Genomic DNA, 12287 nt, shown 5'->3' on the forward strand with positions numbered 1-12287 from the left:
GCAGCTGATGGTTGCAGCAGGTGTCAACAGGGGAGTGTGGAAATAAGCCGCCTCGCCTTCTGACAACTGTGTTGTGTGTGGATGCATGTATGTGTGTATAAAAATGGCAAGGAGGAGGAGAGCTGCTTAGCCATTCCTTGGCCTTGCTGTTCTCCAATCGAGATAGCTCTCCTCCCCTGCCATCTATCTTTCCTCTGTGGGATTTTGTTTGTGCATTGACCATCCCATGGGGCAGAAAAGCCACCTGGGCAGGGGTGGAATTCATTTAGAGTAGAGAAATGTTAAGCAAGTGAAAAAAGGTGAGGCATCCACACACACTTATCAGCTTCCAATAGCTCCCTCACAAAGTGGCATTTGCAAAAGGGACTACCAGCAAATGTGCTTCCATGTAACATAGTTCGGTCCTGTGTGTGTTGCCCAACATTTTGTCTGCATTACGGAAAAAGGGGTTGTAGTCCATTTCAAGACAGTGGCAGGGACATACCTGCCAAGTTCCGGCCTGAGAAATAAGGGACTGGACCGGAAGTAGCGCTGCCGCCATTTTGGAACTGGGCGGAGCATGCTCAGAAGTGGATTTTTGATGCTGCTCTGCCCTGTTCAAAAATGGCCACCGCACCAGAAGTCGTGCTGCAGCCATTTTGGAACTGGGCAAAGCAGCATCAAAAGTCGCTTCTGAGCATGCTCCGCCCAGTTCCAAAATGGCCGCCGCGCCAGAATAAACCGCGGAAAAACAAAAAAAAAAACACCCATTTTTTCGGCTGGGGACAGCTGGAAAAACGGGGGTTTCCCGGGGAATACAGGAGACTTGGCAGCTATGGGCAGGGATGGCACAGATGGTTTTGCCCATCTTAGGCTTTCTGCTACCCATAATGCCTCTCACGCCTTGGCCAGATTGCCCTTCTGCTACCCATAATGCACCACACCCTCTGGCCAGAATGCCCTCTGCTCTCCTTTATATCTGTGCTCATCTGTGCACAGAAAACATTTGGTTCCTCTCCGCGAGTTTCCGAACAGCCCACTGCAACTTTTAACTGCGTACTCTGTGTTTTATTATAAACAGCAGCTATTTCTTCAGGGAATGCTGCATGAGATCATGATTCACCTCATTCAGAGACGCTTTGTTATGATTATTTTTTTCTCTCTCCCCAGTTTTTTCCAACAGTTCTCATAATCTAAACCAGCCAGCTTGGCTCTTTCCACACCTCCTTCCAAAGCTGTAATGAAAGCTGAGCAGAAATTCGCTAGATCCTTGTGTGTGTACATATATATATGTTACATGCATCAAATGTAAACATACATCAAAACAGTGGTCGCCATGGTTTTTTCCTCCCTTGGGATGAGGCCATCTTCTTCCTGCCCTCGTTTTCTAAAAGACAGGCGTACATACCAGCGATTCCACTGCTAATGTAGCCGTCAGTCTTGCTCCTCCCCCCCTCCTTCTTTAGGTTATCTTGTGGAGGGTGGACCTATCAAGGACTATTCGTCTTGAGGGCTATACATCACCTCCAGGTTTAGAGGCAGAGTTGCTGGGGAAGAACATCAGACAAAGCCCTTTCCCTGTAAGCAACTGGCTGACAGCTTTGGAAAATGGGATGCTGGACTAGGCGGTCCCTTTGCAGGATGCTTCTCGCGTTCTAACGGGCTGCCTTCCTTTTATTGCTATTCCCAGAAGTCATAGACTTGTAGATTTGCAAGGGACACCGAGGTTCATCTAGTCTAACCCCGTGCAATGCAGGAATCTCAGCTAGATCATACAGGATAGGTGGCCATTCAACCTCTGCTTAAAAACCTCCAAGGAAGGAGAGTCCACAACTTCCCTGGGGAGTCTGTTTCACTGTCGAACAGCTCTTACTGCCCAAGTCTTGCTTACTGCGATCGGCCTTGGTGGTGGCTTCCAGCAAAATCTCATGGAGCGCTTGCAGTATCTCGCTGGAAGCTGCCGTACGACCCCGCTGGGGACGCTGGGCATTGCCCCATGGTATTCCGTCGCCCGAGGTGGCTGCTTCCGTGGGCCGGCCCTGGTGGGGGTCAAAGGCCAAGGTGGCCAGATCGATGGTTGCGACTTCTTACGCCTTCCTTTTGCACTTCCAGCCACATAAATGTTGGACGTCTCTACAGACAAAAACACTCATTCCCACCCTTGCTTTTACCCTGCAAAGGGGTGCAGGATCCATCCGTTTCAAATGAAGTTGGTCTTTGGGGCCCTTTTTCTCAAATAGTTCTTTTCCTAGTGAGCGGCACTTGAGTGCAGGGGAAGTTGAAGCCCTGCAAATCTTTTCTAGCCCCCCCACCCCTTCTTCTGCATCTGGCTCTCTCGCATTTCTCTCCTCGCCAGCCAAGTGCTGTTATGTGAGAGGCGGCTGGTGTGTTTTCTTTGGCCCTCGGCCAGAGGAGGTCACTGTTGTTGTTATTGTTTCATTCCGGAGAAAAAGGATGCAGTCATTATTTCCCCCCTCTTCTGGGGCTCTTCTGGGGCTGTTTTAAACAAGTGCTCTGGCGATTTCCAGCAACACGTTGTTCCTAAACAGAGTCGTTCTGGTCAGCAGAAACGGCATCAAGTCTTGCGGGCGGGGATGGCGGCTCAAAGCTCTCTTGCTCAGCGAAGCAAACAGCACTCATTGCACAAAACCTCAGATTTCTGTGCCTGGTAATTCTATAGGATGTTTCCAGGACATATGATTTGCATGGGGAGGGCTTTGGCTCAGAGGTAGAGCATCCACTTTACATCCAGGAGGTCTCAGGTTCAATCCCCAGCGTCTCCAGGTAGGGCTGAGAGAGACTCCTGCCTGCCTGAAACCCTGGAGAGCTGCTGCCAGTCAGTGAAGACAATACTGAGCTAGATGGGCCAATGATCTGACTCAGCACAAAGCAGCGTCCTCTCTTGCCCCTTTTGCATTTTGTAGCCAGGATCAAGGAGGCCACGTGACTTGTGAGCAGAGCAACGGGGAGGGAGCCACCTGTATGCGAATTTTTGTGTGTGGATCATTGTTGTTGTTGTTATTATTATTATTTAAATTTATACACTGCCCTATACCCGGGGGTCTCAGGGCAGATTACAAAATAAAATCAAGATACAGTCGTGCCTTTGATCCCGAACGTCTTGCGAGTCGAATGTCTTGGCTCCTGAACGTCGCAAACCCAGAAGTGGGTGTTCCAGTTTGCAAACATTCTTCGGAACCCGAACGTCCCAACACGACTTCCGCGGCTTCCGATTGGCTGCAGGAGCTTTCTGCAGCCAATCAGAAGCCGCACCTTGGTTTCTGAACGTTTTGGAAGTTGAATGGACTTCCGGAACGGATTCCGTTCCACTTCCGAGGTGCCACAGTATAAAACCACAAAATACATAATCGAAATAAAAACAACAACCCAATAGCCTCCCCCTCCCCCACAAAAAAAGCACATTTTAAAAAGGGCATAGGATGTAAATCAGATCAAGCAAAGTCCTGGTTAAAAAGGAACGTTTTTGTCTGGCGCCTAATGGTGTATAATGAAGGCACCAAGCGAACTGCCCTGGGGAGAGCATTCCACAAATGGGGAGCCACTGCAGAGAAGGCCCATTCTCGTGTTGCCACCCTCCTTGTGGTTTTTTTTTTCTTTTTAAAAGCTGTATCAGTAACCAGAACATCACAAAATAGTGGCAGTTTTCAAGTTCTTCAAAACCCTGAGGAAGTGTAGGATGGGAGCATGGAAACTGCCAACTGCGCTCTGGGCAAAATACGAGTAAAAGATAAGGAGCGTTTTCAGGAAGAGACGTCACCCCTCTCTCTCCCATCTAGGAATTCTCCTTATTTGATAGTAAGCAACGTGTGGCTGATCTTTCCAAGCCCTGCTTTATCCAGCGTAGGGAATACATTTTTTCCCCATCCAGAAAATAAAGGAAGGGAGGAGAGAGATGAGGCTGTAATTTATTTTTGTATTTATTTATTTATTTTAAAAAATCTATTAATAGCGAGGCCCTCCAACCAATGGGCTTTGCTGCTCAGTTTCAGGCTGCAATAAATGTGTACGCTTGCTAGGGATGTGGGGGAAATTCAGTTCGTGTTGAACCTAACCCAGACTTTCTGAAATTTCATGCAAACCAGCCACCGCTTCGAAATTTGCAGTGCATTTCTCTAGCCGTGTAATGTCCACAAAAATACACATTTGCTAGGGTAAATGTAAAACACTTAGACATTTTGCCACAATGAAGGAATACAGTATATGCATATTCTTAAATAATATAAAATATGCATAAAGACATGTGCATTTTAAAAAAACATACAAAGTTGCATTACACCAGGAAAAATTGCTGTGCAAAAAATAATAATTGTGTATTAGGAGAAATTGCAAGGGGGGGGGGGTTGCATATTAGAAGAAATTTGCACTGCTGGTGGATTTTCATGAGGACTTTAAAAAGAATTGTGAATTGCAAACTTACGCGGCAATGTGGAAAACTGAATTTAAGTCTAGAAAAAATGAGAAACCAAGAGAAGCCGAAATATACCCGACTGCTTGTGCCTATGAAGTGGAGAGACAAAACCCCAGGACGGCATCTCTAGGGTGTGTTGGGAAGCAGGACTTTGTCCGTGGTCCATCCCTTAAAGGCTTACAAACTTTGGCCATCTGCTCCTTCTAGAACTCTAGAACTCTTTCCTGGAAGCCCAGCAAAGAGATCTCTGGTCCAGAATGGTCCTGTACCACTTGGAGCTACAACTCCCATCATCTCTAGACATTGGCTGGACTACCTGGGGCTGGCGGGGGTTGGACTCAACCAACAGTTTTCTTCCGTGTTGGGTCTCTAGGTTTTCTTGGACTGCGGCTCCCTTCACCACTAACCATTGGCCATTATGGCAGAGGCTGATGGGAGTTGGGGTCAAGCAGCGTCTAAGGGGCCAGAGGTTCCCCATCCCTGCTTCAGAGAATGTTCAAAGTGCTTGGTGTACTTTATCCACCTTGGAGCTTCTAAGCAACCCTGCAGGGCAGCTTGCTATTATTCTCCCCACTTTGCAGATGGAGGGGAGGCAGACTGAGGCCGAGGTCGGCTCACTTAAGAGTAAGAGACTCACTTAAGAGTAAGAGAGATCTAGTGAGAGCACTGTAAAGTGGAGATTTGGGTCTGGGGGGGGTGTCCAGATTTGTGTAGCCCAGGGGTTTTTTGCCACTATGCTACATCGGCTCTGTAGCTAATGAGTTTCTATCTCTTTTTGTTCCTCAGTTGCGGAATGCGAGGATCAAATTTGACCACGATGGAGAGAAAAGGTACCTTCTCTGGCTGCATAAAGACTAATGTGTGTCATTGTTTTTCGTTAAATTGTATAAAGCCCAGAGTCGTTCTCCCTTCCATTAATTGTTCACACGTATAGAGAGAAACTCCCCGTCCTTCAGGATCCTTAAAAACGGAAAGGAGTAACCCATACTAACAATATGCTAATTTGTTTAAAACTGATTGACTGGTTGAGTTTAATTTAATTGCATGCAATTTTGTTATGTATATTTGCTTTTCAGAACTGGTGGCTTCATCTATATTTTCATAATTGCATCCCGTTGACTTTTTTTTTTAAAGTCTGTTGATTATAATTATTTAGACAATTCTTTAAATATTTTGTATTAATTTATATAAGCCAATATATTAACCTGTATATAAATCTTGTTGAATATCCATTAAGAACTGAGTGCAGCTTTTCTCAACTGTTGATGAGACCTACCCAAGCTCTCCTTGCAGCTAACTTTTAACTAATCAATTAATTTGGTTGTAAGTCGCTTTGGGTTGCCCTGGGCAAAATAAAGAGCCGCCAACAAATTTAATTATTATTAATAATAACAATAAAAGTAGAAATTAACTTGGACATTTTATTTGATTTGTAAGTTTTAATTTATAATTTCAATAATTTTTTATATATACTGTATATAAAAATAGAAATTAACTACTTAATTAACCCTTGCTCTTACGGAAGGCACAGGGGCCTTATTCTGCTTTGACGTAACCCAGCAACGGGGCAGTGTGGTTTCCATCGAGAATACACCTGGTGTCAGGCTCCTTGTAAACCTTCCAGCTTTGCCTTCTGCCCAGGGAGATTTTTATGCCTTCAAAATTGACAAGGGGCGGGGTTATGAGGACCTTGTAAGCTCCAGTAACAGGGCTTGGCTGGGGGAGGTCAGGTCACAATTCTGGGCAGTCTTCAATAACCTGGATTCTAATTCCACTGCCCACTTAACTTGCTGTCATTTGTAAAAAAACATGCACAATATCAGCATTGACGTGAGTTTCCTGGGGGGGGGGGAATCTGATGCAGATAACAACAACAATGGTTATTTATTTTTGCTTATTTCGTGAAATTTATATACAGACTGATTGTAAAACAAAAAAACCTCAAAGCATTTTTTATACCACTGCATTTATCCATATGCATTACATTTATATACCACCAAAAACCTCAAAGAGTTTTTTTAAAATACCACTACATTTACCTGTAGGGACCCAGGTGGTGCTGTGGGTTAAACCACAGAGTCTAGGGCTTGCTGATCAGAAGGTCGGTGGTTCGAATCCCTGCAATGGGGTGAGCTCCCATTGCTCGGTCCCAGCTCCTGCCCACCTAGCAGTTCGAAAGCATATCAAAGTGCAAGTAGATAAATAGGGACCGCTCCGGCAGGAAGGTAAACGGCGTTTCCGTGCGCTTCTCTGGTTTGCCAGAAGTGGCTTTGTCATGCTGGCCACATGACCCGGAAGCTGTCTGTGGACAAACGCTGGCTCCCTCGGCCTATAGAGCGAGATGAGCGCCGCAACCCCAGAGTCGGACACGACTGGACCTGATGGTCAGGGGTCCCTTTACCTTTACCTTTTTACATTTACCTGTATGTATTTACATTTATATACCACCTGCCCCCCAAGAGGCGATAGAGCGTTCTCCCCCTCCCCATTTTATCCTTACAACAGCTTAGGCTAAGAGGCAGTGGCTGGCTCAAGGCAGCTTCATGGCCAAGTGGGTTTTTGAACCGTGCTGCCCCAAGTCCAAGCGCAACACCCTAACCACTAAATCACTCTGGCTCGCATGTGCAAATTAGATCAATTTGCATAGATTAATCTGCATGAGAAATCCATCACTTTGCATTGATCCAACACAGCTTATACAGTCATACCTCGGGTTATAGACGCTTCAGGTTGCATCCCGTGCCATTCTCGGAAGTACCCGAACGGGTTACTTCTGGGTTCCGGCAATCGCGCATGCGCAGAAACACTAAATCGCACTTTGCGCATGCGCAGAAGCACCAAATCGCACGTACACAGATGCAGCGCTGCGGGTTGCGAACGTGCCTCCTGCACAGATCACGTTCGCAACCCAAGCATCCACTGTATTTTTACTTGTATTTAGCAAGCAAAGAAAAATACTTTGAAAACCACCTGTCTTGCCTAATACTGTATGAGCAAATGGCATGCGTTCATTAGCCTTATCCTGAGTCAGACCGTTGGTCCATCTAGCGCAGTATTGTCTGCACTGACTGGCAGTAGCTCTCCAGGATTTTGGACAGGGGGTTGAATATTCTGCATGCCAAGGAAATGCTCTGCCACTGAGCTACGGCCTTTCCATCCTTGTCCATTGCCACTTACAAACTGGGAAATATCCCAAAGAAAAGTGAAAGCAATGGAAGAATGCCCTGCTGCTCCACGTTACTGAGCAGAGGCAGAGTGACACTTTAAATAACAAAACGCCTATTATTTCCCTGCAGGATTATGCAGTTCCAGAGGCCAGTTAAGTTCAAAGAAGTTCTGCAGAAAGCCATGGACGCGTTTGGGCAGATGATGGACTTGCAATACGCCAACAACGAGGTTGGTTTGCTTGCTTGCATGTATGTATGTATGTGTGTGTGCTTAAAACAATCTCCTCTCTGCAAGGTGGGTTACAGCAAACTAAGATAGTTTCCCTAGAGCTTGTTGGTTGGTTTTTGTTTTTTTTAAAATTAAACTGTGTATATATCTTGTTAGGACGCGGGTGGCGCTGTGGGTTAAACCACAGAGCCTAGGGCTTGCCGATCAGAAGGTCGGCGGTTCGAATCCCCGCGACAGGGGGATAATGACACATGGCACAAATATTTAAGGTTAACAGGCTAAAAAAGGCCACAACTTTATTTGTTACAGATGATGGCTTAGGCATTGGATCTAACCGACTATATCTGACTCCAGCCCGTCTGCAGGGAGTCCGGGAAGGGTTAACCACCAGTTGGGGGAGTTCTGCCAATGCACATCAACTAGGAGCTCCCCTGGGGGTCACTGATAGGGGTCGTGCCTTAGGCCCTAACCTCCCTAGGCTTCGGACAGGACCACGCCCCCTGGAATCCTTTAATGGAATACCCTTCAATATGGGGGGCAGGTGATGCCGCTGCCTCCCCTCTTCTCTTCTCCAGAAATATTCCAATGCCTAACCGCCAAATCTTAAAAGTTGTGACAATTTGCTGTGAGGTAGGCGAAAACCAAGTGGCTGGTGCCAATTTGCCATGTGGAAAAGTTCCTACCAGGCCCCTCAATGGCGACCAACCGAAGTCCATAGCAAGGTCAAAAGAGATGAAAACCTTAAAGGGCAGGAGGGTGGGGAAACCGGAGCAGCTGGAAGCCGGAAAGAGAGAGAGATCTCCCAGCTGCGTCCTGCCTTTATCGGAAAGCCACACCCCCAGACCAACCAGATTGGTTGGTGTTATGTACTGAGCTGAATCCTAGAACAATAGGATTCAGAATCAGCAGGAGCTACCCAATCCAACTCCAGGTGGAAGTGAATCCGCAACCTGATTGGCCTGCTGGAGCAGCCAATCAGGCGGCTGGCAGAAGTGAATCTGCTACCTGATTGGCCTGTAGGAGCAGCCAATCAGGCTGCAGGCAGAAGTCAATCCACAATATAATTGGCCCACAGGTGTAGCCCTGAAGTAGCCAATCACGCAAGGCCCATTGTGTAAATAATGTATATAAGCAGATGGTTTTGGGAAAAGAGCCATTCGTCTTCTCTTCTTCTCCTTGATGAATATGAGCTGAATAAAGAGCATGAAATTCACTCTCGACTCCGAGTATATTTCACTGGCGACGAAGGTGGGATCCTGCTGAGCTGACCGCCACCACGCACTGCACCGCAGCACCGCCACCTGCTGCACCGCTGCATCGCACCGTGCATCCAGGCTTCAGCTCCAGGACCCAAGGAACCCAGAATGGCAACCGACAGCAGCTTCTTGCCATTCAAACCAGCATCAGGAGACTGGGAAGGGTACGCCGCCCGTTTCAACTTCCTCCTGCAAGCGAAAGAAGTCACCAACGATGCCATGAAGAGGGCGACATTCTTCAGCGTCTGTGGAGAGGAGACGTTTGTAATCGCCCGGGCTCTCCTTGCACCTAGTGATGTCGCTACCGTCTCTTACAAAACAATAATGGAACGGCTGAAGGAGCACTTTTCACCACAGCCCTCGGTGGTAGCTTGCCGAAATGCCTTCTACGCAAAGCGGCAAGCCCCGGGGGAAACCATAACTGGGTTTGTGACCTCCCTCCGCCAAGCCGCCCGGTTATGCAACTTCTCAGAGTTGGAGAACATGCTTCGTGACCGCCTCGTCGGTGGCCTGAGGGACGAGATGTTGCAACGACGCCTCTACGCCAAAAAAGACCTCACGTTCCAGATTGCTCTGGAGGAAGCCCTGGCAACCGAAGCCGCCGAGAGGTCAACGCAAGAGGCACGACCGGCCCCGCCATCCCAACCGAGGGTCTACCACGAAGACCTCACTGACGAATCCGAATCTGACAGGGAGGAAGTACACCGAGTACAGCGGCGCACTCAAGCAGCACACACACCACAGCAGCCTCGACGAGAAGGAGGGAACTGTGCAAGCTGCGGGGAGAACCACGAGAGGAGGACCTGTCGTTTCCGCAACGCAGAGTGCAGGCAGTGCAGAAAATTGGGACACATCGCCCGGGTGTGTCGGGCTCGACTCACCCGTCGACAAGCATCAGATGACCGACCCAGGAGCCCCAGGTCACACGGCACCATGCACCAAGGCAACTCGACGGAGATCACGGACTACCAGGTATTCCAGTTGCCCCATCCCAGCACAGAGAAAATTTATATAGAGGTACAGATAGAGGGAGCCCCATGCCGCATGGAGCTGGACACGGGTTCAACTCTATCCATAATCTCGGCCCGAACATTAAGGGAACTGTGCCCTAATGGGGGTCCCAAACTAAGGCCGGCCCCATTCACCCTCCGGGACTTCCAGAAACGTAAGGTCCCTACAATGGGGGTGGGGACCTTCAGGGTGCAATATCGAGGGCGAAAGCAACAATTGGACTTGCTGGTAGTTAAGGGCCCCTACGTTAGCTTACTGGGACTGGCATGGTTTGGACCTCTGGGGCTAGCCGTTACCGGGGTGAACCGCACTAGCTTACAAGTGGACGTGGACGCCATATGCAAAGAGTTTCCAGGGGTTTTCGATGGGGCATTGGGACGATATACAGGACCCCCCATTGCCCTACAGCTAGACCCCGCTGTACGACCCATCAGGCACAAGGCTCGCCGGGTCCCGTTCGCCCTGAAACCCCGCATAGACGAGGAATTGGACCGGCTCGTGGAGCAAGGAGTGCTGGAGCCGGTGCCCAACGCCCCCTGGGAAACTCCAATTGTCACACCCGTCAAGCCTAACGGTTCGGTCCGCATCTGTGCAGACTACAAATGCACCATAAACAAGGCTCTCACGGCCCATGCATACCCAGTGCCAGTGGTCAGCCATGTCCTCGCCACCCTGGCTGGGTCAAAAATCTTTGGCAAACTGGACTTGGCCCAAGCGTATCAACAGTTGCCTGTGGACGAAGCCACAGCAGAGGCTCAGACGATTGTGACGCACAGAGGGGCATTCAGAGTAAAGCGGCTGCAATTTGGCGTTAGCGTGGCACCAGGCATATTCCAGAATCTAATGGACTCCCTCCTTAAAGGGATTCCTGGCGTCACCCCCTTCTTCGATGATGTACTGATCGCCGGGCCCACACCAGAGGAATTTGAGGACCGCCTCCGCTCCGTCCTGCACCGTTTCCAGACGGCGGGCCTCAAGGTGAAGCGGGAAAAGTGTTTACTGGGAGTGCCGCAGGTGGACTTTCTGGGATTTAAGGTGGACGCAGAAGGGGTCCATCCAACCGGTGACAAGGTACGGGCCATTTGTGAGGCCCCAGCGCCCAAGAGCAAGCCCGAACTTCAGTCATTCTTGGGACTATTGAACTTTTACCATGCCTTCCTTCCCCATAAGGCAGCGGTAGCGGAGCCCCTACACAGACTCCTAGATAAAAGGGCCCCTTGGGTGTGGGGCCAGCGACAAAGGGCCGCATTCCAGGCAGTCAAGGACTTACTCGTCTCGAACTCGGTCTTGGCACACTTCGACGAGAGGCTGCCAGTGGTGCTGGCATGCGACGCCTCTCCCTATGGCATCGGCGCTGTCCTGGGACACCAACTCCCGGATGGAAGAGAGGTGCCGGTGGCATACTTCTCCCAGACGCTTGCTGCAGCCGAACGAAACTACTCACAGATTGACAAGGAGGGTCTGGCAATCGTGAAGGGCGTAAAAAAATTCCATGATTTCTTGTACGGGCGGCCCTTTACCATAGTGACTGACCACAAGCCGTTGCTTGGCCTGTTTGCCCCCGAGAAGCAGACCCCCCAAGTGTTGTCTCCACGTGTCCTCAGGTGGTCAATTTTCCTTGCCGGCTACCAGTATGCACTAATCCACCGCCCTGGGAAGGCGATGGGCCACGCAGACGCACTCAGCAGGCTACCACTACCAGAAACAGGCCCCGACCCAGCGCCTGCGCAAGAGGTTATGACCCTGGAGCTGCTTCCCGACCGACCCATTCAGGCACAAGAAGTTGCGCACCATTCCACAAAAGATAGGGTCATCTCCCGGGTCCTGGACTGGGTGTGGCGAGGATGGCCCAGCAGCAGCCCCGGGCCAGAATTCGCTGGCTACACAAACCGCAAACATGAACTGTCGGCCCACAAGGGGTGCCTGTTATGGGGAAGCAGGGTTGTTGTTCCCCAGCCCCTCCGCAAAAGGGTCCTCACAGCCCTACACGAGACACACCCAGGGGTAGTGAGGATGAAGGCCCTTGCCAGGAGTTATGTGTGGTGGCCGGGGATTGACAGAGAGATAGAGGCCTGGGTCCAACACTGCCAGACCTGCCAAGAATCCCGCCCGGATCCCCCAAGGGCCCCAGTCCAGCCCTGGGAGTCCGCCCGACATCCATGGTCACGCTTGCACGTGGACTTCGCTGGCCCCTTCCAGGGAAAAACATTCTTCAT

At 49.6% G+C, this 12287-nt stretch overlaps 1 protein-coding gene across 2 annotated transcripts in view; it reads left to right on the forward strand.

Moving 5' to 3' along the window:
* The window catches only part of LOC118091861 (mitogen-activated protein kinase kinase kinase 3), a 94729-nt gene that overhangs the window by 54061 nt on the left and 28381 nt on the right, over positions 1-12287 (forward strand). For both annotated transcript variants that reach the window (XM_060280929.2, XM_060280930.2), the window contains exons 4-5: positions 5195-5238; positions 7705-7804. In XM_060280929.2, coding sequence (XP_060136912.1) covers positions 5195-5238; positions 7705-7804 — 144 coding nt within the window. The remainder of the gene's footprint in view (positions 1-5194; positions 5239-7704; positions 7805-12287) is intronic.

The sequence above is a fragment of the Zootoca vivipara genome, chromosome 11 (genome assembly GCF_965207765.1).
Source record: "Zootoca vivipara chromosome 11, rZooViv2.hap1.1, whole genome shotgun sequence".
Lineage (NCBI taxonomy): Eukaryota > Metazoa > Chordata > Lepidosauria > Squamata > Lacertidae > Zootoca > Zootoca vivipara.